General features: G+C 45.5%; 1 protein-coding gene across 12 annotated transcripts in view; it reads left to right on the plus strand.

Moving 5' to 3' along the window:
• Positions 1-26,719, plus strand: part of NFATC2 (nuclear factor of activated T cells 2) — a 149,424-nt gene that overhangs the window by 68,615 nt on the left and 54,090 nt on the right. For all 12 annotated transcript variants that reach the window (XM_033095066.1, XM_033095064.1, XM_033095067.1 and 9 more), the window contains 3 exons: positions 3,084-3,286; positions 4,527-4,699; positions 20,444-20,584. In XM_033095066.1, the coding sequence (XP_032950957.1) occupies positions 3,084-3,286; positions 4,527-4,699; positions 20,444-20,584 (517 nt within the window). The remainder of the gene's footprint in view (positions 1-3,083; positions 3,287-4,526; positions 4,700-20,443; positions 20,585-26,719) is intronic.

Consider the following 26,719-nt stretch of genomic DNA (forward strand, 5'->3'; position numbering starts at 1 on the left):
CTTTGGAGGGTTGTAAGCAGGCGAGTGTCTGGGTCTCATTTGCATTTTTCAAACATCATTGGGCTGTTTTGTGAAAAACCAGCAAGAGACCAGTTAGAGGGCAGTGGTGGTCACTCCGGGGCAAGGCAATGGTGGCTTGGACTAGCTGTGCCAGCAGGGGAGGGGACAGAAGTAGCTGGATTGAGGTAGAGTGGTGAGGAACATGACAGGTTTTATCTGCAGGTGTTCCCTGGGTGTTTACCATGGATGCACTCAGACTGCAATTTCTGCTCTTCTGTGATTGGGATAAGGAAGGAGCCTCAGACCATCAGGGCGTACTATCTATCCTCCCTACTTTTCTTCCCTATACTGTGTAATGCTCTGTTTACCACTTCCTGATAAATCCAGGAGGTAAGATAAGGAAATATATTTATCTTGGGTCCAAATGCAAGGCAAAAACAACATCTCTTCTCAGCAATGGCCTTCTTACTTTGATTTTTGTCACCAAGAACAGACCCCTGTTCTTCAGTTGGCATGGGGAAGAAAGATAAGAGGCTCTGACTTCGATTTCCATCTTTGCCCTCGGGTTAGTCTTGGGTGTGTATCAGACACACATGTAAATATTGTGGGTGTCGGCCTGGCAGATTATGCGAAAGGTTGTCATCTGACTCTGCTCCACTTCTACGTAGCCAGTCTCTTTGTATCGTTTTTCAGAAGGGAACGAGAAAACTTTGTCTGTCTAGACTGGCATTGTCTGATAGAACTTTTCTCAATAATGGAAATATTCTGTTTCTGTGCTGACCCTTACAGTAGCCTCTAGCCTTTTGTGGCTGTTGAGCAATTGAAATATGGCTAGTGCAACTGAGAAACTGAGTTTTCAGTTTCCCTTTTTGTATTATTTACTGTATTGGATAGCACAACTTTGGATCACGTGTAATCATGTATTGCCCTGGAACCTTTGTTTTTGGCAGTTGAAATTTTGTAGAACATTATGGAAGGGTGGGATCTTAGTTGTCACTTGTCATAGCTCCTCTCAATTTTCAGAGAAAGGAACAGAGGCAAAGAAGGATTAAATGATTTGCCCAGCATTTCTCAGCTGGGGAGTGGCAAGACAGGGGGACCCATCTTCAGTTCAAAACTCTCAGTTCAATATACCTTTTTCCTTTTGTTATATACCGGGGGTGCCAGAAAAACGTATGCAAGTGGACGCTTTGGTCAACGTTGCTCAAGCAGTAGTTCCCTGTCATCAGAAGTGTCTGGACACTGATGGGAACCACTTTGAGCACCTCTTGTAATTGCAGGAGTCAAACTTGACTTGTATTCGTCTTTTGTTATCTGTATATATTGAGTATTACAATTTTAATAGTTTTTTCCTTTCTTAAAATGTGTATACACATTTTCACAATCTGTATTTTCACAATGTTAAAGTGCACACGATTCCAGAAATACTTCCTTCCTATAACATTGTGAATAAATGTAAAGTTCTCTGACCACCTTCTCAATCGTGATCTTCTCTTCTATCCCTAGAAGTGATCACGTTGTGATCAGTTTGGAGTGCATCCTTCTACACCTTTTCCTATTGCATTTGCATGTATATAAATGGATGGATTGAAAGCATTCAGCGTTTTAAAAATAAGTAGTTATCACACTATCCATATTTTTGTACAAATTGCTTTTCTCTTTCAACACTATGTCTTAGATTTTTCTGGATCCATTCACAGATCTCTACTTTACTTTTTTATAAATGGCTAGCCATTTTATAAATGGCTATTTATTTTTTATAAATTCCTAGTCTGGACATGTCACACTGCTCATCAGCCTATTGATATAACTAATTGTTCATTATTCCATTTGTTTTAGTAAGCACATTTGTGCATGTCTCCCGCATGCACAATATTTCTTCTGAGGTACATACTGAGAAACAGAATTACTGGGTCATAGGGAGTATGTGTTTTTAAAATTTTAATAGCTATTACTTCAGTATTCTTTCAGATAGTTGTACCAGTTTATGTTCTTATCAGCTGCATGACAGTGCTTGTGTCCCCACAGTCTGCAAAACATTTAATGTTATCAAATATCTGCACGCATGCTAATCTAACAGGTGAAAAATGGCATCTCATGGTTGTTTAATTTGCGTTTTTCTGTTTACAAGTCAAATTGAACATCTTTTCTATGCTAATGGCAATTTATTTTTCTGTGAATTGCTTGTTCAAACTCTTGCTCATCTTTTCCTGTTGGATCGTTTTATTCATTCAGCAAATAAGTGCTATACTGTCTACCACGTACCCAGCATTATCCTAGGTGCGAGGGATTTTGTGGCAAGTTAAATAAACAGCCCAGCCCTCAAAGAGGTAATAGTCTAGGTATAGGGAAAGACCTAAACCAAAGGAACTGAGTAAATATATAGTATATTAGATTGGATAATAAAAAGGAAAAGGAGATAGGAGAGCCATTGGTGGGGTGGGACTCAATTTTAAATATGATGGCTAGGGGATCTTGTCCTTTACTTATTTACTTGTAGGCATTCTTTATATATTCTGTATACTAATCCTTTGCCTGTTATATATTGCACATATATTCTTCCAGTCTTAAATTTTTTCTTTTGATTTAGATGGTGGTACTTTTGCCTTGCTTATTCTTCTTTTAAATTACAAAAATCAAACCTGTTAATTGGAATATATCTAAAAAGTGGAATTTCTTTCTTTGGATCTTCCCAGGCTAACCATGGTCAAAAGCTCTGGTTTATCTCTTCTGATTACTTTCTGTCCTCCCTACCATGCAACACCACTCTACCCCCAAACCCTGGACTGCCAGTTAAGCACAGTGTCTCCATAAATGCAGTTCTGATCTATCACATTCTTTGTATGGCTGCTTAATCTTCTAATTTAGAAAAGATTCCTGTAATTTATCGAAGCAGTCCCCTCTGGTTGGACATCAAGGTTGCTTCCAATTCTCCATTCTTCCAGACAGTGCCACAATTCTGTGTTCTTCCTGCTGCCCAGGAGTTTCTCTGACCTTTTTGTTTGTTGGACTATAGCTGCCATACCCTGCATGTCAATGGTGGTGTAATCATTTGATTTTATTTTCTCTCTTCCCTCCCCCAGCTCCATGGCTACATGGAAAACAAGCCCTTGGGGCTTCAGATCTTCATTGGGACAGCCGACGAGCGGATTCTTAAACCCCACGCCTTCTACCAGGTACACCGGATCACGGGAAAAACGGTTACCACCACCAGCTATGAGAAGATCGTGGGCAACACCAAAGTCCTAGAAATCCCACTGGAGCCAAAAAACAACATGAGAGCAACGTAAGGGCTGGGGCTGAGGGCAGTGGGTCTTTATGGGGCCACGTGGCAGGGATTTGGGAGAGGGGACCTATGGAGTCGATGGAAGCAGCCATGGCTGGTGGTTCCAAGCTGTGATGGACTCATAGAGATTTCTGTTTCAAAAGTTTCTATTTTGAAAGTTCTATATCTAGATATTTTTCATGTGTATTGGGAGGAAGAATACTTATGCATCTTTGGATTACATTGTTTGGGATGAGACTAAATTCACTTAATTTAAAAATTTTATTTGACCTAAAGAAAATTATTAAATAGTGATGCAGACAGGTCAAAATTCACAAAGTAATTTGCATATAGCTAAAATTTGGGAATCATGGCACCCATGCATTGGAGTTTAAAAAACTTTGTATTAGAAAATAAACTCAAAGTTACAGAAAAACTGCAAGAATCATACAGAAAATCCCTGTGTACTGTTCACTCAGATTTGCCAATTGTTAACATTTTTCACATTTCCATTAACATTCCCTTTCTCACCCTCTCTCCATCTTTTCCTGAACCATTTGAGAGTTAGTTGCAGACACCATGCCTTTTGACTTTTTTTAAAAATAAATTTTATTGAGGAATATTGGGGAACAATGTGTTTCTCCAGGACCCATCAGCTCCAAGTTGTTGTCCTTCAATCTAGTTGTGGACGGCGCAGCTCAGCTCCAAGTCCAGTCGCAATTTTCAAGCTTTAGTTGCAGGGGCGCAGCCCACCATTCCATGTGGGAATTGAACCAGCAACCTGCTCCTTGTTGTTGAGAACTCGCGCTCTAACAAGCTGAGCCATCTGGCCGCCCCCCCTTTTGACTTTTAAATACTTCCGTGTGCATTTCCTAAGAACAAGAATGTGTTCTTACATCACCCCAGTGCATTTATCAAAGTCAAGGTGCTCAGTGTTGATACACGATTCTTATCTAGTAAATAGTCCAGACGCAATTTTTGCCAACTTGAGTTTTTCAGATACTTTTGAGAATAGAGAAGTTGACATGAAAAAAATCTCCCTAGAGAAGTAATTTCCCCTGGGGAATTTCTCTAATTCCTTTGTGTTTTATCCCCCTCTTGGTGTAAATTCCTGGCTGAAATACTTTATCAGTGTATTGCAATTTCATCCCTTGGCTGGCTGTAGAATTATTTTGCCTCCCTAACTAAGGTGGTTTTGTGGGTGATCTTTCCTGCTCACTGAGAAGCTCGGTTGTAAATGGGATTTTCAACCTTCTGGCAGCATTGACTGTGCGGGAATCCTGAAGCTTAGAAATGCAGACATTGAGCTGCGGAAAGGAGAGACGGATATCGGCAGGAAGAACACGCGAGTGAGGCTGGTTTTCCGGGTGCACATTCCAGAGTCCAGTGGAAGAATCGTGTCCTTGCAGACTGCATCTAACCCCATCGAGTGCTGTAAGTTGGGCTCCGGGCAGGCTCGGTCTTTGGAAAGTGGGCTGTGCACGATTTCCCACCCCAGGCAAGGTACCCAGTGAGAATACTCAGGACCCAAGAGGACCCACAGTGGGCTCCAGAGGACCAAAGGGGCCAGGGACAGAGCACATGTAAGGTTTCTCTCTGCTTTTACTTATTGCTGGACAGTTTTGTGGCCCAACAGGAAATTAAAAAATAATACGGCTAATGAGTAGCCTACAGCTTTGTTTAGAAGATTGGAAATGTCTGACTGTTGTTCTGGTTTTAAAAACGGTAGGTGTAATTGGAGTGAGCTCATGGTACATCGTTTCCCCTTTTTCTTTTCCTCCTCTTTTCTTTCAGTAAGAGTAACAATAATATCACAGTGGCTCTTGCTTATTGAGCCGTGACTGCTGGTCCCTGTGCTAAGCGCTCAGCATGCAATAGCTCACTGAATATTCACAGCAATCCTTTGCAATAGCCGGTGTCACAGTGCCCATTTTACAGAAGAGGAGGGAGAGGGGTGAGGGGTTGGGTAACACAACCAGAAAGTGGCAGGGTTGGGATACGAACAGGAGCTTTGGCACACAGAAGCCATGCTCCCTTTATCTCCCTCAGCCCATCCCTGAGTGTCTGCTGGCAATCTGCACAGTGTCCGGTGCTGTGCCGGAGGTCTGCAGATGAGCAAGACATTTTCTCTGTCTTCAATGAGCCTACAGTCTGGTGGAAATAGAGATACCCAAACAAAGATGCAGACGGTTTTCAGAATCCAGTATGTGGTGGCCAAGATCTGCCTTTCGACCAGGCTTTGAAAGAAGCAGAGGCTTTGAGCTCACTTTTAGTTACTTTTCTCAAGTTTTGCTGTTGGTTTTGCAATTAGACGGGACAAAGCTTATTGTCTGCTCAGTTTTTGATAGTTGAGAAATCATTTTTTAAAAGCATACAGACGTGAAAAAAGGAAACATTGTTCCATTAACGAAAGCTGTTGATACTATATTTTTAGTCTCCTTCTTCTAAGCATGTTCTTTTATGTTGTTACACTCATGTTCTGTGTTCAATTATGTTTCAGAATTTTTTTCCCCTTTTTTACTAGACATTTTGCCATAACTAGGTGTCACAAAATCAGCTGCCTACAGAGGCCAGGGAGGTTGTGGAAATGAATTCAGTGGGCTGGGTGGGCAGCGATGGGGAGTGGTGGAGAGTGGCTGTAGGACGGCATATTCCTCATCTCAGTGGGCTGTCGGTACTTCACTCAAGCCAGTATATCCATGTGGGAATGTAGACTTAGAGGGGCCAAATCTTCTGATTTTTTAAGATAAACCAAAGTCTCCTGATTTTTGAAAAGCAGCAACAAATTCAGAATACTCTGGATCAGATAAAATCTGCACGTGGCTTTGATTAATAATCGGACACTAGTGAGTAAAGGGAAAGCATGACTATCTTATGCAGAAAGGATTGAGAAAGACTGGCCCTCAGGACTGGAAGCCAACAAGGAGAGAGAGTGGACCCTCTTTGGAAGAGAAGCCAGAACCTGGTCTTGGTTGGCTTTTGGAAACAGATGACAGAGCCCTTTGATTTCTGCCAGCCTTGTGAGTTAAGATGGGGTCAGGCTGAATATGGTGGTGAGTTTGTGCTCTGATGTTAAAAGAGAAAGACCCAACAGCAGGCCACAAAGGAAGGCAAGTGTTGGCAAACATCTCAAACATTGCAATTCCACTTCTCTACCCAGTAGACCCCCACCCCTGCCCCGTGACTGCTAGTCATGGTGGCGGCCCCACCCTCATCTTGGTTTTTTTAACATCTCAAGATGTTTTGGGAAGGAAACTGGGGCTCTTCCTTTGTGATTTAGGGGGTTTTGAGAAGATAAGGTCTCCCCTTTCTGGCAAGTGACTCACTCTCCAGGATGAAGCTGTGGTTTGTAGCAAGGTGGGGAATAGGAAGCCTCAGGAGGGACCACACACGGGAGGTAAAGCTCCTTTGCATCTTTGGGTCCCTCAGGTCAACTTATCTCATGTCAATCTGAGACTTGAAGGATCGCCTGCAACCTCCAGCAACGTCTTTCGGGCATTATGCAGTTGTTTGAACCTCAAACACAGAGTTTTTTTTTTTCCTTTCTTTTTTTAAAGAAAGCTTTTGGCTGATTCAACTACCTTATTTTGAGAGATAAGGAAACTGAAACTTTCTTGGTAAAGTGATTCACTCATTTTTACTTGGTAGGTACTGGCAGAACCAACTCCAGCTTTCTTATTCCGTGAAATACCTTCTTCTGGTTTCTATAACACCACTCTTTCTTGCAATACGAAGTTTAGCGACCAATTGGCCACTCTCCCTCTCACCCAGAATCTTCTGCCATTTTTATTTCCTTCTTTGTTCTAATTTCCTAGATCCAGTAGTTCCATAAATATTTATTGACTAATTGACTTACTGTATGATCCTTAGAGAGAGATTCAATAAATATTTATTGACAGTTAGTATTGTCAGTGTATTGACAATAACATGTATTGATATAGTATGTGTACAAGAACTATTTATTGACTAATTGACTTAGTATATAGCCCTTGGGGAGGGTGAGTTAGTAAGAAAAACACTCTGGGCTGGTACTTATTTGCAAGACTAACTTATTTATTTTGGAGGTGCCTTTTATGTAATGTCTTAGGGATCAAGGATAAGTTCTCAGATTCTAGCAGAAAAAACTTGAACAAACTACTGGAGGCCATTTTCTGGGAGGTGAACTTATTTGCTAGAAATGTGCATTCCTTTATATGTACAAGGTGTGATCAAAAGATATGATGAGTTTAAATTTTAAAAAAATTTGTTACAGTGAAAAACACATTGCCATTAACCCCCCTCAAAATACTCTCCCTCACTTCAAACACACGTATCCCATCGTTCCTGCCACTTTCTGAAGCAGTTCTGGAAGTCCTCTTTCGTGAGTGTCTTTACTTTGTCCTCCATCATGACAGTGCTCTGTGTCACACATCACTTCTGGTACGCCAATATCTGTCAAATAAAAACATTATGGTGTGTCCTCATCCACTATATTCACCGTATCTGGTACCGTGCAACTTCTGGCTCTTCTCCAAAGTCAAAATGACCATGAAAGGTAAATGTTTTGAATTAATTCAGGGCTCAGAGGCAGCCACGACAGCACAACTAAAGACACTCACGAAAGAGGACTTCTAGAGCTGCTTCAGAAAGTGGTAAGAACGATGGGATAAGTGTTTTGAAGTGAGGAGGAGTAATTTGAGGGGGATTAATGACAATGTGGTTTTTACTGTAATTTTTTTTTTTTTGGTAATTTAAACATTTACCGTATTGTTTGATCACACCTCGTATTTACAAGTCAGGATGCCAGAGGTCAAATCTCACCTTAGCACAGATGGGCCCCTCATATGTGTCTCATGTTTCCACTGCATCCTCAGTATCGCCAAAGAGATACTTTCAGTTGCCTCCCGTATTCTCGGCGTGGACTATTTTGAACCAGTCTTCAGAGGTCTGCATGCCGTCCTCACCCACTTCCCACTCCAGGCAGATAACCGTGCCTCCTACTCCTCTGAGAACATGGGAGAAGGCAGAAGGGCCTACCCTTATCTTTAAGAACCAACCTACCCACGGATGGCAGCTGTGGGCCTTTCCTCATCCTGTTCCCTTGAATTGGGACAGGCTTCCTTCTCCCGTGGGCTCGTCAGTGATCTCAGCTTCAACTCCACGTTCCTGGTGGTGGCTCAGCCCTTGCTTCCCTCTTGGATGAGTTTCCCAGGGCTGGCATAACCAATTACCACCAACTGGGACGCTTAAAACGGCAGAAATGTACTCTCTCACAGACCTAGAGGCCAGAAGCCCCACATCAAAGTGTCAGCAGAGTCGGTTCCTTCCGGATCCGGAGGCTCTGAGGGAGAGTTTGTTCCAGGCCTCTCTCCTAGCTTCTGGTGGTGGCTGGAAGTCCCTGGTCTCATAGATGCATTGCTTGATCTCTGCCCCTGTCTTCACGGGACCTTCTCTGTGTGTCCTCTTCTGTCTCTTCTAAGGACACTCTCAGTGGATTTGGGGCCCACCCTAATCCAGGAGGATTGCATCTCCATCCTTACTTGTTTACATCTTTAAGACCCTGTTTATAAATGAGATCACATTCCGAGGTTCTGGGTGGACAGCTATTTGGGCGGGGGCCCTGCACCCATTCCACCTCCTCAGCGACATTTCTTGACTTTCCTCTCTGCTCCTCCGTTCCCAAAGCCACTGGGCTCTCTCTCGTAGGCTTTTGCCTGTGCCATCATCTCCATCCAGAACACTGGTTCTCGAACGTGGATGCACGTTGGAATCACTTGGGGAGTTACGGAAAGAAACATGATGCCCACATCCTACTGAGCTTGATTGATTGGTTGGTCTGGGCAGGGAGGCCTTCAGAGGTTCCCCCAGGGATTCTGATGGGCAGCAAAGTTTAAGACCGGCTGACCTCGTCTCCCCTGTCTGCCCCACACCTCCTTCCATCACTTGGTTTGATGCCTCTGTAAAGATGGCCCCTCGAGGAAGAAGCTTGCCCTGACCCACAGGATTCAGGGGTCCCCTTTTTGTGTTCTGATGAACCAGTTTCCTTGTCAGTCTCTCTTCTGTCAGGGTGGGAACCAGACCAACAGGGGTTAGCCAGGGCCTGGCACATAGCAACTGTCTCTAAAATATTTGTCTGAAAAAATGGAAACTCGCGTCTCCAGCCTGCCCGGTAGGAGAGAAATGCAGCGATGTGATGGGACGGAGACGTCCATCGGTGCAGATGGCTTGTCCTGTGAGAACCTTCCCACGGGTTTTCTCCCTGCCCTGCAAAGGGGCCTCTCCGTTCACCGCATTTCAGAAAACACCTGAAGCAATTTTCCACCAAGCCATGTCCGCTCAGAGCACAGCATGTAAATTCACTTTGCTCATTTTGCAGGAATTGGGGGTTGGGAATGGGGCGTGGACTAGAAAATGGATTTCTCACATGTTCTTTCAAATCTCTTGATATCAGTATGTTTTACTGAGGGATAATTAAGATACAATAAGTGGCACAGGCTGTAAGTCTTCATTCAGTTCAGCGGTTTTGGACAAATGTGTGTAGCTGTGTAAACACTCAAAACAAGATATGCAGCGTTTCCTTCACCCCTGAAAGTTCCTTGTACCCTTTGGCTCGTGCCTCCTCCCCATTCTCTCCCCACACACAGGCCACCACTGTCCTCATTTCTGTCAACATAGATTAGCTTTCCCTGGTTTAGAACTCCATGTAATGGAATTACACAGCACGTACTCTCTTGTGTCTGGCTGATTTTGCTCAGTCCAGTGTCTTTGTGATCCCTTGCTGCTACCACGTGACTCGATAATTCATTCCTTTTTATTGCAGAACAGTATTCGATTGTATGAATATAACAATTGTTTATGTACCATTGATGGACATTTGGGTTGTTTCTGGGGATTGAATTTTATGGATAAGCCAGCCTGCTGTGAACAGTCTGCTTCAAGGCCTTTTGTGGAAAGCGTTTTCATTTCTCTTGGGTAAATACCTGGAAATGGAATTGCTGGGTCATAGGGAAAGTGTACGTTTCAGTTTTTGTATTTTTACTCCCTGCAGGAGTGTATGGGAGTCCCACTAGCTCCATGTCCTCACCAGTACTTGGTTTTGGTAGTCTTTTTTTTTTTTTTTAAACTTTCATTTATTTTAAGTGTGTTTTTCCAGGACCCATCAGCTCCAAGTCAAGTAATTGTTTCAAACTAGTTGTGGAGGGCGCAGCTCACAGTGGCCCATGTGGGGATCCAACTGGCAACCTTGCTAAGAGCAACTTGCTCTAACCAACTGAGCTAACTGGTGGCCCCTTGGTCGTCTTTTTAATGGCAACCATTCTAGTGAGTGCTAAATGGTATCTCATTGTGCATAAGGCATAATTTGCATTTCCCAAATGATTAATGTTGCTGAGACCTGATTGGTGCACTTGTTGGCTATCTGTATGTCTCCTTTGGAGAAGTGTCTGTTCAAAGTTTTTGCCCATTTTCTGTTGGGTTACTCCTGTTTTTATTGTTAATAATGCAGTAGTTCTTCATGTATTCTGGACACGAGTCCTTTGTCAGATATATGAATTATAAACATTTTCCCCAGGCTGTGGCTTGCTTATTAATTTTCTTAATCGTGTCTTAGGAGCGTCAACATTTTATTTTGAGGAAGTCTAACTTATCATTTTCTTTTCTTTCGGGATTAGTACTCTTTGCATTTCCCCAAGAAATCTCTGCCTGTCTGAAGGTAGCAAAGATATTGTCTTATGTTTTCTTCTAGAAGCTTTTTGATTCTGGCTTTTAGGTTGAGGGGATATACTCCATCTCAAATTAATTTTGGGGTCTGGTGTGAGGTAAGGTCAAGGTCCATTGATTTTCACATGGGAATTCCATTGTTTTATGTGCTTTTTTTCTGAAAGCAAGAGCTTAGAAAACCTAAGACTCCGTTCCTCCCTCACCATCTTTCCTTTATTCCTTCACTTCACTCTCCTAGGTCAGCTTGGGAGGTGGGTGGTCATGCCATACTGTTTTATGACAATCCTTAGTGAAAGCGGCCTGGCATATTGACTGCACTTTGCTTTATAAATCTGAGAGGCTGATCTTGTCCGTCTGCTCCTGCCGGAAGCCAAAATGGCCCACATAATTCTTGTGGGCTTCTTAATGTTCATTCTTTCAATTAAAAAATCTATTTGGAGCACATTATAAACTGCTCTAGGCCCTGGAGACACAGCAACGAACAGAACAGTCCCAGGGCTCATGGAGTCACATTCTAGTGGGGAAAACCCACAGTAAACAGTCGAGCAGAGATCATTTCAAACAGAGCTACGTGTCATGATGAAAATAACAAGGACAATGTGTTGGTAACTAGGGGAGTCGGGGAGCAGCAATCTTAGTCATGCCGATCAGGGTAGACCTCTCTGAGAGACGGTGTGTTAACCGGGACCCGAGTAATGGGTAAGCGTGGCCAAGCTGAAGGATAGAGCAAGTGCAAAGGTCCCGAGGCAGGGGTAAGTTTGGGGTCTTCAGAGAACAGAAAGGCAGCCAGGACGCTGTGTGGAGTGGACAGGGTTAGGGAGAGGGGTAAAAGGTGAGGTCTGAGAGGAAGCTGGAGACTGGGTTTTCTTCTAAGTGAAATGTGGCTTCTTGGTACTTTGAGTTTTGGGAGGCCTTGAGTTCTAAGGAGGGGACTGACATGATGTGATTTACATTTTAAAACTCATTTAGAATAGTGCTTGGCATATAGTAGATGCTACTAAATACTCAAAGACCAGATGAAGGACAAAAAAGGAGATGAGAGGGACAGAACAGGGAAGCAGTATAGGAAAATGAACAATTGTCAATGACCCAGGGTGTGTTAAGCACTTTCTGTATGGCTATTGAATTATTTCAGTGTCTGTTCCCTTTTATAGATGGGAAAAATGAAACACAGAGAAGGCAAATAAATTGCCTGTGGTCACACAACTAGTTAGGGGCCAAGGCAGCTGTGAGATCCACATTCTGCAGGATCTCAGGACACCAAGTTTCAGCTACATCATGAGTGACAGATTAATTTGGGCTGGAACCCCAAAGGGTGACATCATGTAAACCGGAAACCAGCTCAGCAACCCCCAGAAAGCTGTACTCTCCCTCCTCCCACACAGCAATAGATTGTCTCCCTTTGGAACCTGTAGCAGGAAATCTTGAGTGAAATTTGGGCATTGGGCAGAGGGCAGATAGGCCAGGACTTTGTCCGCCCTTATTCTCCAAGGTGGCTTTTAAGCACTACAAAGCCACATTTCAGAAATAGCAGAAACCGCCATAATGGAGAGAAACAGTATAGAATGGTGGTTATTAGTGTGGGCCTGGGTTCAAATTCTGCTTCTGTCACTTACTAGCTGTTTAGTCCTGGGGAAGTTACTTAACACTCTGTGCCTCAGATTCCTTATCTGTACAATGGGGATAGTAACAGTGCCTACCTCATCACAATAGAGTAACCCCAGTGTCCCTCTTGTGGTGTGTCTCATATTTCCCTGCTTGTAGCCCTCCCCGTAGCGCTGCAAGGCAGACTTTACATACTTCTGGCTGCCACTCTTGTCACTTCCTAGAGACCGCAGCCCAGGCAGCAGTAGGCAGGTGTGGGAGTTTAACAAACACCGATTGTTTCAGGTGAGCTGGCAGCCAGCAGCGAGCCCTGCTGCTAAGATGGAACCTAGATGGTCACCTGGCCCGTGTGGTGGGTTGGCTGTGTGGTGATTGCAGGAACGTTGAGTTTGGGAGAGCCCAGGATTAGGGTGGCTTCTTCGCTGATTGATATGGTTACCTGGTCATATGTATGCCCTTTACTGGGCTAGTTCTGCAGGGGTGGAGGAGGCAAAGCTATCCTTTATTGACGATGTGTGGTGTGCTTCCACTGTTCCATTTATTAGTTCCATCGTCATCATAGTCTCAGAAGACTCATCTTAAAGATTTCATTCATTCATTCATTCGTTCATTCATTCAGAAATATTTATTGAGCACTGACTTGTGCCAGTGAGTGAGGCATGAAAATCCCGCCCACCCAGAGCTTACATTTTAGCGGGTGGAGATTCAGGAGGGTTAAGTGGTTTGCTACAGTCACATAGCTGGTAAGAGACAGGGCAGAAAGCTGGGGGTTAGCCCAGGTCCTGTTCTCTGTCCAGGCTGCCTGGGTCCCCCAGTGACCAGGAAGCTCTTCAGTCAAACGGGGATTCGTGGAGCCCTCAGGAAGGGTCTTGTCGTGTGGAGATCTGTGGGAATGTTCTGAAGGGACTGCCTGGAATGGTATAGCAATTCTCTGAACAGGAGAGAGCAATGATAGCTCCTGCTAGGGACCTGTGCTGTGTGGATTGGATGAGGTGATAGGCCAGTCTGTCAGGGTAGGTGTTACTGCCCCATTTCCCACAAGGAGGCTGAGGCCCTGAAGTCCAGAACTAGTGGGGGCTCTCATGCACCACAGACCCCTGTGTAAATGTTGACAGGGCCCTCACAGAGGTGAACCCCATGCTCGGAGAATTGGGTTCCTCTGTCCCACTCTCCCACTTGCAGGGACGACCCACAGAATGGCCAGGGCGGGGCCGAGGGGCCTAATGGGCCTGTCTGCTGGCCCTACTCGTGGCCCCTCCCAGGCGAGGCCTGAGTCAGCGCCGTATTCTGGGCCAAGCCAGCCAGGCTCACAGCCAAGGACAGGGGCCTGATGAAGAGACAAGATGGTTTATAGCAGCTGGCCAGGGGTGGTCAGTGCTTGAGCCAGAATGAGACCGACGGGAAGACCCTTCTTGTCTGGACTGGCTGGTGGCTTTCCCACGAGGTCCTTTTCTGTTGTATTAAAACCGGCCCCCTTGGATAGTGGAATCTCATAGTCTGGGTTCAAATCCCACCTGTCGGCCTGACTGAGCTGTGAGCTCTCAGACGTATCCCTTCTTCTCCGGAAGACTCAATGCCCTCAACTCCAAAATGGGAATAAATCCTGCTTTGTGGCCTCCTGAAGTTTAGCAATAAAAACAAACGTAACATTCACTGAGCCCTGACCAAGTGCCGCACCCTCCCCATACATTAGCTCATTTAATCTGCAAACAGCCCTGTGAGGTTGGAACAACGATTATTCCCATTTTATAGATGAGAAAACAGAGGCACAGAGAGATTAAGAGACTTGCCCAATGACCCAAAGCTAGGATGTCACTGAGCTGGGCTTTGAACTCGGGCGGTTACGTGGCAGCCTCCATCCTTTCACACACCACCCTGAATTACCACATCACGTGTGTGTTTTATCGCATAAACAACACTGTATATGTGAAGTGCCTGGAGTTCAAGGCAGTCCCTATAGTAACTAATTATTCTTCCATTCTGCATAAACGAACTTCCCTGAGCAGCCTCTCCCGCCTCTCTCCTGAGGCTCCTGGGTGGATGGTAATTCTTGGCCTTGCACTCCTAGGACTGGGTGAATTGCAGACAGGCAGTAATGTCCCATTTCCAGGCCGACTCAGCCCAACCTGAAGGACCCCGTGCTGGTGTGCATTTCCCTCGTGGAGCCTTTGTCGCTATTCCTCATCAGACACTGTTGCCAGTGAGAGTAAACACCCAAACTGGTTAAACCAACAGCGCCCTGTTGATTCAGAGCTCATAAAACACAGGAGCCCCAAGTCACTTTATGACGTGCCAGAATCCGGGGGCAGGAGGGAAGCCTGGGGAAGTCTCTTGGCGAGGGCCACCTCAAAGCTCAAGCTGGAGCAGAGGGTCTAGACTTCCCCACAGGCGAGACACACGCCCTCAGGATGGCTTTAAAATGGTGGCCTCTGACTCAGAACACGGCGGGGTATATGGGGTGAATGGTCTGGAATCTCTGATGGTTGAAAAGCTGAATGGGAACTGGTGGGGGCTGATGGGGGAGGTGGGGCAGGCCTGGGAGGCCCGGTGGCTTCCTGAGACCCTTCCCATAGGTCCTGGATGGTGTCACCCCAATTAGCAGCCAGAGGTGTGAGAGGTTGCATCAGAGAGAGAGAGAGGGAAGTGGACCCCAGGAGGGTAATTTTGGTTGCCCTTTGCCAGTGCTCAGTTCCTCTTTCAGAGGCTAATTGGGTTCGTTTGTTTTGCCTCTGGGCTCTCTGAAGATGCCAAGGCCTCCCCTGGAGGAGGTCCCCTTGTCCTCAGGTGGCCTCTTAAGTGTGGAACTTGGCTCTCAAACAAATGTGGGTAACAACTCACCTGGAAAGGTTGTTAAAATGCAAATATCCAGCCTCCAGAGAGGAGATTCGAGAGCAGTGGGTCAGGGGTGTTGCCTGGGTGTCGTGTCTGAATCTTTATTAAGCGCCTCCCCCAACCAGGTGATTTGGCTGTAGGCAGCCTGGGAACCTCACTTTGAGAAATGCTGGCAATCAGGGTCAGGAAACCCGCGTTGTGATTTGGGATCTACCAAGGACAACGGTGACGAGAGCCGTGATGTGGGTAAACGTGTGGATGTCGTGAGCACATATTTGGTGAAATACAAAAGACAACACTTAGCCAGTTCCTAGCACATGGAAACTGCTCAAGAAACTACAGCTTTTAGTCTGGTTAACCTTGCTGGCCCATATTTATTGAGCCAAACACACTTTTGGTGAATTCTCCCATTTAATCCGTACGCAACCTGTGACATGGGTCTGTTAACAGCCCCATTTTTCAGATGGAAAACTGAGGTTTAGAACTGGGAAGCCCCATGCAAGGATTGCCTTGTGGGGGACTTGAGTGGCAGCTGGGCAGGAGCTGCCCCTCGGTGAAGCTGAGTTCTGAGCATCTGTGCTTCTGTCTGTAAAATGGCACGAATCTTGTTTTCCTTGATTATCCACCAGGGCTCTGGTTTAAGGGTTTAGAAAGATAACAGATGAGAAAACATTTTGATCATGAGCGAGGAAGAAGGCAGCTTTCTGATAGTTAACATAGTAAAGGCTGGTTTCGTGAGTGGTTACCACGTGATGGCACTGGCTAAGTATCTTTGTCTTATCTTAGGCATATATTATATAACATATATGTTATACATTATATATAATATATATGATATACATTTTATACATTATATATGTTTTTAATTGTAAATACGCGTAACACAAAATTTACCATTTCCACCATTTTAAAGTGTACAATTCACTGGCATTAAGTACATTCACAGTGTCGTGCAGATGCCACCACTCTCTCGTTCCAGGACTTTCTCATCACCTCAAAAAGAAACCCCATGCCATTAGCCAGCACTCCCCAGCCCCTGGCAACCACCAGTCTGCTTTCTGTCTCCATGGATTTGCTTATTATGCACATTTCGTATAAATGGGATCATATACTACATGTGTCTGGCTCCTGCCCCTCAGCATTGTGTTTTCAAGGCTCATCCACATTGTAGCGTGTGTGAGCGCTTTACTCCCTGGTACAGCTGAGTCATATTTTTGTATGAGACCACATTCATCCACTGACGGACGTCGGCGTTATTGATATTAGATGTTTTACCAAATATATACTGACCTCGTCCGCATGCTCACATGCGGTTATCTCCTGTAATGCTTGCAGCAGACCCACGAGAAGAAGCACCGTTAGGATTTTCTTTTTCTGTATGATATCTTTATTATATACTCATTCTCCAAAAGTATTTTGTTCGGGTCCACAGTTGATGATTATTTTTCTTAAGCACAATGAAAATATTATTCTACTGTGTTTTGCCTTCCATTATTACTATTTTCTCTTAAAGTATAGTTGACATACAATAGAATATTAACATCAAATGTACAACATAGTGATTTGACATTGATATTCTTTATGATGTGATCACCACAGTAAATATAATAACCATCTGCCACTAAATTATATTATGGACTAATTTCCCTGTGTTGTACATTATATCCCTGTGACTTTTCTTTTCTTTCTTTCTTTTTCAATGAGTGGAGATTTTTACTTCTTATTCCCCTTCACCTTTTCTCCTCCTACCCCCACTGACAACCTGTTAGGATTTTACAGAGAAGGCATCTGTGACTCAGAGAGATGAAGTGATGTGCCCGGGGTCACACAGCAGAGAGGTGGCAGAGGCAGGACTTGAAATCATGGCTTTCTGACCCCAGAGCTCAAGCAGCAGTAAACCAGGATTTTTCCTGTGGCTTCTTGGGTCCTGCATTCTCCTGCTGGGATGGCATTCAGATCAAACCTGGGGTGGCCCACTGGAATCACTAAGGATTGTTTAGGGAAAAAAAACTATGCTGGGGTCTTCGCCTCAGACCACTGAAGTCAGAATCTCTGGAACAGTGGTTCTCAACCAGGGATGATTTTGGCTGCCTCTTCCCTGGGGGACATCCAGCTATGTCTAGAGACAATTTTAGTTGTCCACAGGGAGGGATGCTACTGGCATCTAGTGGGTAGAGGCCAGAGATGCTGCTAAACATCTGGTGATGCCCAGGACGGGCCCCAACACAGAATGATCCAGCACAGATGTCAGTGGTGCCCAGGTTGAGAAACCCTGCTCTAGAATTAGGGCCTGGGGGAGAGGGGCATCAGCATGTTTCAAACTCCCCAGCTGAGTCCCATGTGCAGCCAGAGATGGGTATTGCTTCTCAAACATGATAGTACACAAGAGTCCCCTGGGCTCCTTGTTAAGCTGCAGATTTGGGTCTAATAAGTCCGGGCTGAGGCCCAGGGTTCTGCATTTCTAACCAGTTCCCAGTGATGCTGACACTCCGGCCCCGCACTTTGAATCGCAAGATAAAAGCTTACAGGAAGCCAAACTGAGCTCACGTTGTTCTCTTGAAATTTTTATGAAAAATGATAGTTTTCCTTTAAGGAAGGAGAAGGGGTGGGAAATGCAAATTTGGCATCGAGAGAATCAGTTGGTTGCTTAAAACCGTGAGGCTTTGAAGGGAGCAGCAGTGAGGTTGCTTTAGGAAATAGACAAATCGTGTTCACAGCAATGCGCTGTGATTCACAGAGCAGCCGGCCAGGCCAGCCTCCCACCTAGCACTGAGAGCTCATGGCTGCATCCAGTCCCCAGCCTGGCTGGCCCTGAGCCCTTGGCCAGCTTGTCCAGTAGCGATGACTCAGGCTTTCCACCTGCAAAATGGGACGGGTGGCTCTTACCGGCTCCCCACCCATCCCTGGGGCCACAAGCCCCCAGCTGCCCCGCAAACTCAAATCAAAGGCAGAGCTTAAAAGCTGGGATCTGCTTTTCTGGGCAATGGGGCTGCTATTTTTACTGCTAATAAACCTCCATTTGTAGGAGCTCACTCACTCAGGAAGTCATACAGAACTCCTATATTGAAAGAAAGGATTAATAACTGAGCCCATGTGGGAGAAATTAGCTTCTGTGGACAGGCCTTTTTAATATATACTCTTCACTGGCAGCCCCCCTGGAAGAGTGCTGGCTGGCTGGTCCCTGGGAACAGAGAGCCTGGGCTGAGCGAGCATGGGGAGACGGTTGGGATCACTGGGCTGCACTTTCAAAGTGCAGCGTCTGGGAGCGTCTGGCCGGTCCCCAACCGACTCTTTAAATGTTGCCAAGTGCCTGGTTGCTCCTGAAGGAGTGGGTTTCAACGTGGCTCTGGGGGAGATGGAGGGGACTACTTGCCACCTGGAGGTCCAGGTCAGCCAGGAGGGAAGGGCTGGGTTTGGGCCTCAGGCCTCACACGGCTGCTGCCCCAGCTCCTGGGTGGGGAGGTCCGCAGTCCCCTGGCACAGGAAGGGCTGGCCCTCTGCCCAGTTCTCGGGCTCTGGGAGGAACGCCAGGAGCTCAGGCTGACTCACCGAGGGGAGGGCCGGCCTCCTTGGCCCACGTTGTCAGGGCAAGGCCTGAGCAGATGGGTCGGTCATGCTGGCTGGGGCCCGTTTCTCACCCTTCCCGGGGAAGGTGACGGGAGAGGGTCTCTAGTCTTTCCTGTGGGAAAGAATCAGTGGCTAAGGGATGGGGCTCCGGAGCTGGACGAACCAGCTTTTTTCCACATTGAAGCCTCGCCACATACCCTTGGCCACAGGGTGACCTTGACTTCTCTTACCTTTAATTTTTCTCCCCAGTCAAATGTGAATAATTTTACTACTTCCTTCATCAGAAGGTTTCTCTGAGCATTTAAGCATATCATTGCAGTTAAGCGCTCAGAGTAGACCTGCCTATTCTTCCATGTTTCGTTATTGTAGATACAGATGAGGACATAGATAGATAGATAGATAGATAGATATGTGTGTCAGGATATATTGAGACATCCATATTTGCCCGCATCCATCTGTCCATCCCCCCATCTCCTACTAAGTGCTAGGCCCTGTCCTTGGCCGTGGATTTACAGCAGCACCAAGCAGAGTCCCTCCCTCCTGGGGCTTACATTCTAGTTGGGGGAAAAGAAAGACCTAAACCAATAAAGCTGCATGCAGTATGCCTGAAAGTAGAACGTTCTTTGGAGAAAAACAAAGCAGAGTAAAACAGGATAAAGGAACGAGAGGGGGAAAGAGACAGACAGGCGGATGGACAGGGATTGGTTACCACTGTTTTAACGGCCAGGGGGGATGGTAGGAGGGCAGAGGTAAGAAGCCTGTCTGAGGAAGTGACATCTGAGTAGAAACTACAAGAAGGGAGGAAGGGAGCCATGCAGGTAATCAGGGAAGAACCTTCCAGAAAGAGGGACTTGAGAGTGCCAAGGCTCAAAGATAAGAGTGTACTGAGTGTGTTTGAGAGACAGCAAGAATGTTCTAGAAATATGGCTGGAGTGGCGTGAGCAAGGGGGAGTTCTAGGAAATGAGGTCAGAGGTGGTGGGGGCAGATACTGGAGGTCTGGAAGACCATGTCCAGAATGGCGAAGGGATTCCAAAGTGAATGTGTCTAAACCCTTGAAACAGGTCCTAAAGTTTAGCATGCATGAGCCCTTCAAGGGTTTGCTGACATCAAATGCAGAAGGAGAGTATACTGTAGCAAAGGTAGTCTCTTACTGCAAAGTTGGTTTGCGCTCCTTTTATAAAAAATAAAACATCCAATTCTCATTCGCCTTTCCTTTCTACAAGGGGGACAGGCACCTGTCCCTTGTATCATGAAAACGAAATGTGTTGTTAGGAGCAAATTCCTATGCAAGTGACTTGGGGCACTTTTACAAGAACATAACGTTTGCAGAGTCAGGTTGTCTGTGGCGATGGTTCCACATTTTGCAATCATAACAGATGACCAAGGTGGGCGGAAGGTGTCATATTTCATCACCGTGAAATCAGAAAGCCTCTTTTGAGCGTCCTTACAGTGACTTCTTGTCCTCTTGCCCACAGCCCAACGATCCGCCCACGAGCTGCCCATGGTGGAAAGACAAGATGTCGACAGCTGCCTGGTCTACGGGGGCCAGCAGATGATTCTCACGGGACAGAACTTCACGGCCGAGTCCAAAGTCGTGTTCACAGAGAAGACCACAGGTCAGAGGCCCTTGGAGATCTTTGGTGTTCCACTGGTGCCATATAAAAGCCACCATCTTTTTGTTCCCAGCAGCATCGATTTGGGGGTAGATCCCATTGTGTAGAGTTTCCTATTCTGCCCTTCGTCCACACCATGACAAGTTTCCCAGGTCTCCAGTGCTTCTGATGCCAACACAGCTCACCATTCTGGGAATGTGCCATGCTGTGTTTAAGCTGGTGCTGGGTTGCTTCATCGGAGGATAAGGTTGGCCCCACCCCCACCACCTTTTATATTATTTTTTACGCAGAGAGAGGCAAACTTTTTCAACTTCGTACTGTTAAACCAAGAAGACAGCCAAACAGAATGGTGATTAAGCATGCCTGCTCTGGGCCTAGATATCCTGGGCTCACATCTGGCTCTGCTACTTGCTTGCTCTGTGATCTTAGGCAAATTACCTAACTTTTCTATGCCTCCATTTGCTTGTGTACAGAATGACGATAAGAGGGGTTGTCACAAGGTTCAATGAATTGCTAGATGTCAAGTAATTGTAATAGCACCAGGTACATTGTAAGCCAATAAACACTGGCTACTTCTATTTTTATTATAAATAGTGTTATGGTTAATCTTCTCCTACGTTTAGGATTAATTAATTAATCTTTTACACATGAATCTCTATGTGTGTCTTTTTTCCTTAGGGTTTATTCCTAGGAGTGGAATAGTGGATGGTCATTTTGAGGGTTTTAAATACAGATTGCTAAATCACCTAAATTACTCTACAAATTGAAACTTCCACCAATACCATGTCTGTAATGGTTTCACCCCTTCCCAGAAGTGCCATTTTCTTTAAATGGAAAAGATATGCTGAATCGGTACTTCTTTTACCTTGTACTTCTTTGCTCTGAGAGGTTTAATGTTTTTGTTTATAGGCCATGTGTATTCTTTCATTCATTGCTAGTAATGTGTTTTGCCCAGGAGGATGTGGTAAAGAGAAAATGAGCAGAAGTAAGAAAAATATTAGGTTATGCAATTATTTGATAGTTGTAGATGCTAGACCTAGTTTTTGTTTTGTTTTCGTTTTTTTTTTTTCTAATGGACTTGATTTCAGTAGGTTAATTCAAAGGGTTTTGATGTTTGTCTCTGTTGATTGCCCTTCAGATGATCCTGAGACTATAATAGGCAGGTTGTCCAGTTGTAGGAGTTGTGCACTGCGCAAGGGTCTCCTGTGGGGGCTGCCATTCAAACTGGATACATCATCGATCTGTGTATTACTAAGACACCTGCTAACAGGTGGAAGCAGAATGTCTGGGGGAGGGGATGCTTCTTCCCAATTCACACAAAGCCTCCTCTTAGGGTAGGTCCTGTGACCAGGACGTGAGAACTGGTTTATCACACTTTGAAAGCACGATAGAAGGCAGAATTTTAAAAAGGTATTAAGTAAGCCTGTGGCAATGGGCGCTGGAGGTGGATACATGGGTTGGGGAGTGGTTTAGAGGCATGTGGTCGGTCACAGTGGGTTTGAGGGGCAGAGGTGGTGTAATGAGGGGTTAGGAACACAGACATTGAAATAGATCCATTGCATTGTATCATATGGTTGCCTAGTACCTTATTTAACCATTCCCCTTTTAATGGGCATTAGGCTGCTTCCAACTCTATACTTGTGCTATTACAAGTAACTCAGTGATGAACAACTTGTGCATTCGTTTTGTCTGCTAGGTAGGAGCTCATAGTCTTGGGCCAGTCTGCTTGTGTTCAAAACCCAACTCCGCTACTTCCTAGCTGTGTGACCTTGGGCAAGTTATCTTCTCTGGGCAACGATTTCCTCATCTGTATAATGAGGTTGACCGTCCTACCTCATAGGGTGGTCATGAGATTAAGAGCTCATACATGTTAAGTACTTCTGAAATACTTGGGATATAGTAAGTGCTCAACATATGTTCGCTAATGCTATTTATTTTTTCCTGTATGTGGTGTAGTGGATTCAAGGGAGCATGCATGTTTTTTAAGCCTTTCGGGGAAGGCATATTTCTCAGGTGGTGGAACAATGTAAAATACTCTCTACAGGCAGAAGTTGTGAGGCTCTGGTGAGTCAGAGAGCAAACCAACCTAGCTGAAGTAGAGATTGTTTAACCCTGGGAAACGCGGTGATGAGCAGGAGGTGGCCGGAACAGAGAGGTCGTTCACTGCCAGGTAGAGACATGGCCTTGGTTTGGTCACACATGGGAACAGTACTAGGGGGTCATGATGGGTTCTTGAGCAGGGGAGTGGCAGGAAATGGCAATGACCAAGGAAGTTTTGGCCTCTCCAGTTTTGAGGCATCTCCTGTACCAGGAAACCGTCCTGCTGGCTTTCTGCTGACTTTCACAAGAAGTGTATGGCTTCAAAACACTTTATTAGCAGAGGGAAAATGCTAATAATATACAGATGTCTTGTTACCCATGTAGTTAGGAGCCAGTCAGCTTTCAGTTGTCCAGGGAGCTCACATTCTCTGAAGCTAATCAAGGGTATCCATTAAGTTTTTGCTGAATGAATGAATGAAGGAAGGAATGAATGAATAAATGGCATTTACTCTCTAGCTTTCCTTCTCTTGGTTTTGGAAGAAATCCCTCAGTTTACCTCTTAAAAGGAGCAAAACTCAGAGCTTGTTTCAACTGGGAAAAGTTGCGTGTTGATAAGGAGAATAGTCATAATAGCTCCCTGTGATTGAACCAGTCTGTGGGTGGGCCCTTTGCCCGCCACTTTCTGCCTGTCGTCTCCTCTAACCTGGCACTCATGGGAGGCAGACGGCTAAGCTTAGAGAAGTCAGGGACCCACATGAGATCATGTCCAGCATCGCTCTGCTGTTCACCTTTCCTAGGCCTCAATTTCCACCTCTGTCAAATGTGATAGTAACCGTCCTTCCATCCTGGAGTTAAACGCATAAATGAGCACTGTGTGTTCAGTGCACAGGGAGTGCTCATTGAATGTCTGTTAACTACTTTTATGTTCTTTCCAGCACTATCATAGCTCAGGCCATACACATCATTTATTTGACAGCTCCTGCCCCCAGGGCTGGCCTGCGCTGGGCGAGCTTTGGGGAGGCTGCTTGCTCGGGCGGTTGCAGGCACAGGCTCTGCAGTCAGATGGCCTGGGTTCAAATCCATGATCTGCATTTAGCAGCTTTGTTATCCTGGATAAGTCCATTCACCTCTCTGAGCCACCATTTCCTCTTTTGTAAAGTGGAGATGATTTACTTCTCTTCAGAGATGAGAAGATTAAATAAGATCATACAGATTAGGCTCTTTGCAAAGAGCTTAGTGCATTATAGGTGCTCATTACATGTTAGCTTCTATTATTATTATTATATTTAGTCTGTGGAAGGACACAGAGGAGTAAGATTTTATCTCATGGAACCAAGAGACATTGAAAAACAGTAATAAGTCATAATAATAAACTATGAGCCAGGCCTTGTCCTAAGCACTTTATATGTATTAACTAATCTGATTCCTCATGACAGCCCTACAAGATAGATACTGTTCTCCCAATTTTACTAATGAGAAATTGAGCACAGAGAGGTTAAGTAACTTAGTGAAGGTCACACAGCTGAGTAAATGGCAGTGCTGAGTTTGATCCCAGGCAGCCTGACTCTGATAAAGCTTAGAACCGGGTTAATTGACTGAAGACCTTTCAGCTACTCTGAGCCACTGACTTGAATCATTTTGTAGTGAGATAGAGCCTTGAATTCTGCAGTGAGTCACTGGGGTCGACAGGATGCAGTTCGAGTCCTTGCTTGTCTAACTAAAGAATCCCGGGTGAGTGGTTCCTGGATTGGTGCCAGCAGAAAAGCAAGAGTATCTGAGATGTCTCTGATCCCCCCAGAGAAGTGGCAGTCTCCCCCCCACCCCCCAGGTATGATGCTTGGCTTCCTCTGGCTCTGACAGATAGGGGGCTTGCTTTGCCTTTGCAGGGAGCTGGTCCTGCTCTTTTGACCCCAAGAACTTGCCTCCCAGCCCAGGGCCTCCTTCTGCAGGGGGAATCCCTGTTGCTCAACTTCTTTTTTCCAAAACGCATCCCTGTTCCCGTTTCCATGGACAGCTTGGCCAGCCAGGGCGCTGCGGGGCGGGGTGGAGTGGAACAGCTGAAGTTTTCCAAGGACGGGGAACCCCAGCTGGTTCTCACATTAAGGAAAGGTGACAGCCTCCTGGGCTAATCTTAGCCCCCATGTTGGGTCATCGGCACCACCAGCTCCAACGTTCTTTTTATAGCCATCGACCAAAATGGAATTGGCGGTTTCCACTCCAGCAGGATGACAAATTGGAGAACGGTGGAAAAACAGTAGGAGAGGGGCAGCATGGTGTTTCTTAAGTTAGAAAAGCTTGGTGTTTTGGAAAATGGCCTCTTATTTATAGCAGCAATAATAGTAATGATTATTATATTATTTGTATTACTATTTTTAATTATTTTCATGACTTCCAAGAGCCTATACGATCTGGCCCTCGCCCATCTCTCTGCTTTCAGCTTTTTCAACTCTCCCCCTCCCTTGCTCACTTGGCTATAGCTACACGGGCTCCATTTTGTCCTCAAACACCCCACACTCATTTCTGTCTCAGGACCTTCGCTTTTGCTCTGTTTCCTTAGACTATTCTTCCATTTCTTTATGATGCTGCATTCTCCTATTCTTCAAGACTCAGCCCTCTTTGACCATCCGTTCTAAAGTCATTCATCCTCCCCTTCAGCTCCTGCCCCATTGTCCGGCTGTGTTTTCTCGGTGGCACTTAGCACTACTAAAATGCTCTTGTCTATTCCTTTACTCATTTATTATCTGGTCTCCCACACTAGACTCTTAGTTCCTTGAGGGTGGAGACTTGGTGTTTGCTACTGTATCTGCAGCATCCAGAACAGTCCCTGGCACGTAGTAGGTGCTCACACATGTTGCTGAATGAAAGAATGTGTCATCTCCTTTAATCGTCACACTGGCCCCTAGCGGTGGGCAGCATTACCTCCATTTTACAGATGAGGCAACTGAGGCTCAGAGAGGTTAAGCCACGGGCCCCAAATCAGCCCACAGCTGGTGTCAGAGCTGGAATCCCAAACAGCATTTATTATTACCCCTCTGAGTAATCTCTTTAGTCACGTCCAAAGGGACACAGAGAAACCAAACAGAACGATCAGGGTATTTCCTATTTACCGTTTTCAGTGATGGCTGAAAAGCCTTTATATATTCTCTGAAATTTAAAAAATGTGTAACCTTTCAGGCAAAGTTCACGCCGGGCAGTCCAGGCTGTTCCTGACTTCAGCTGGTCACCCTGGCCCCCGGCCACCCAGGCCCCAGACGGAGTCGGGGGTCCCAGCAAAACATTGCAAAACAGGAAAAAATCTAAGGACACAAAAATAAAAGTGATGTGGCAGCGGAAACGGGGTTGCCATGGCTTTGAGAGACTCCCCAAGCCTGGGTGGGATCCAATGTTTTGGAAGCCTCCTCCACATGACACAGGGTTTTGGAATTTTTCAGCTGGTAAATCTTTCTTAATTCAGGCCCCCGGCCCCGGCCAAGCAGCCTCTGGCTGTCTGTGCTGCGGGGGTGTAGGTTGGAAACTTGCCTGCATCGGATTACTCAACTTTAAAACTTAAATTGTTTGAAGAGAATTTGTGTTTTGTTTTGTTGGACGGTTTTCTTGGAACAGTCTGGTGGCAGAGGCTCCCATCACCTGTTGAGAGGGCAAATTGATTTTTTAGAGAGGAGGCGTGGGTGGTGGAATTCCCTTTCCCACTGAGTCATATATCCTAATATGTGTCATTTTATTACGTGGAGGTTCCCAAAGGTAGTATTTTGAGCTTCGTTTAATAAATAGAAATGCATTTGCTTAAAATAAAAAAAAAATTTTGCTTTGCTAAATTAAGTATTTTTCCTTGAATTAGTATCCTGGAAAAGTTGGAACCATCTTAGAGAAGGTATCCCTTCCTTCCACCTGTTTGTTTCTGTGGGTTCGGGTTTGCTCTGTTTTTCTGAAACAATAGACTTGGGATGGGAGCCCCTCTAGGTTATGCTTCCCCTCTGGGAAAGGTCAGACCCAGGCATGGCTGGGGCATGACTAAGGCTCTGGAGACCTTTGCCCTCAGTGACTCACATCCACCACGTCAACGGCCCCCTGGGCTGGAGCCGACCACTTACACACAGC

The sequence above is a fragment of the Rhinolophus ferrumequinum genome, chromosome 23, assembly GCF_004115265.2.
Source record: "Rhinolophus ferrumequinum isolate MPI-CBG mRhiFer1 chromosome 23, mRhiFer1_v1.p, whole genome shotgun sequence".
In the NCBI taxonomy this organism is placed as follows: domain Eukaryota; kingdom Metazoa; phylum Chordata; class Mammalia; order Chiroptera; family Rhinolophidae; genus Rhinolophus; species Rhinolophus ferrumequinum.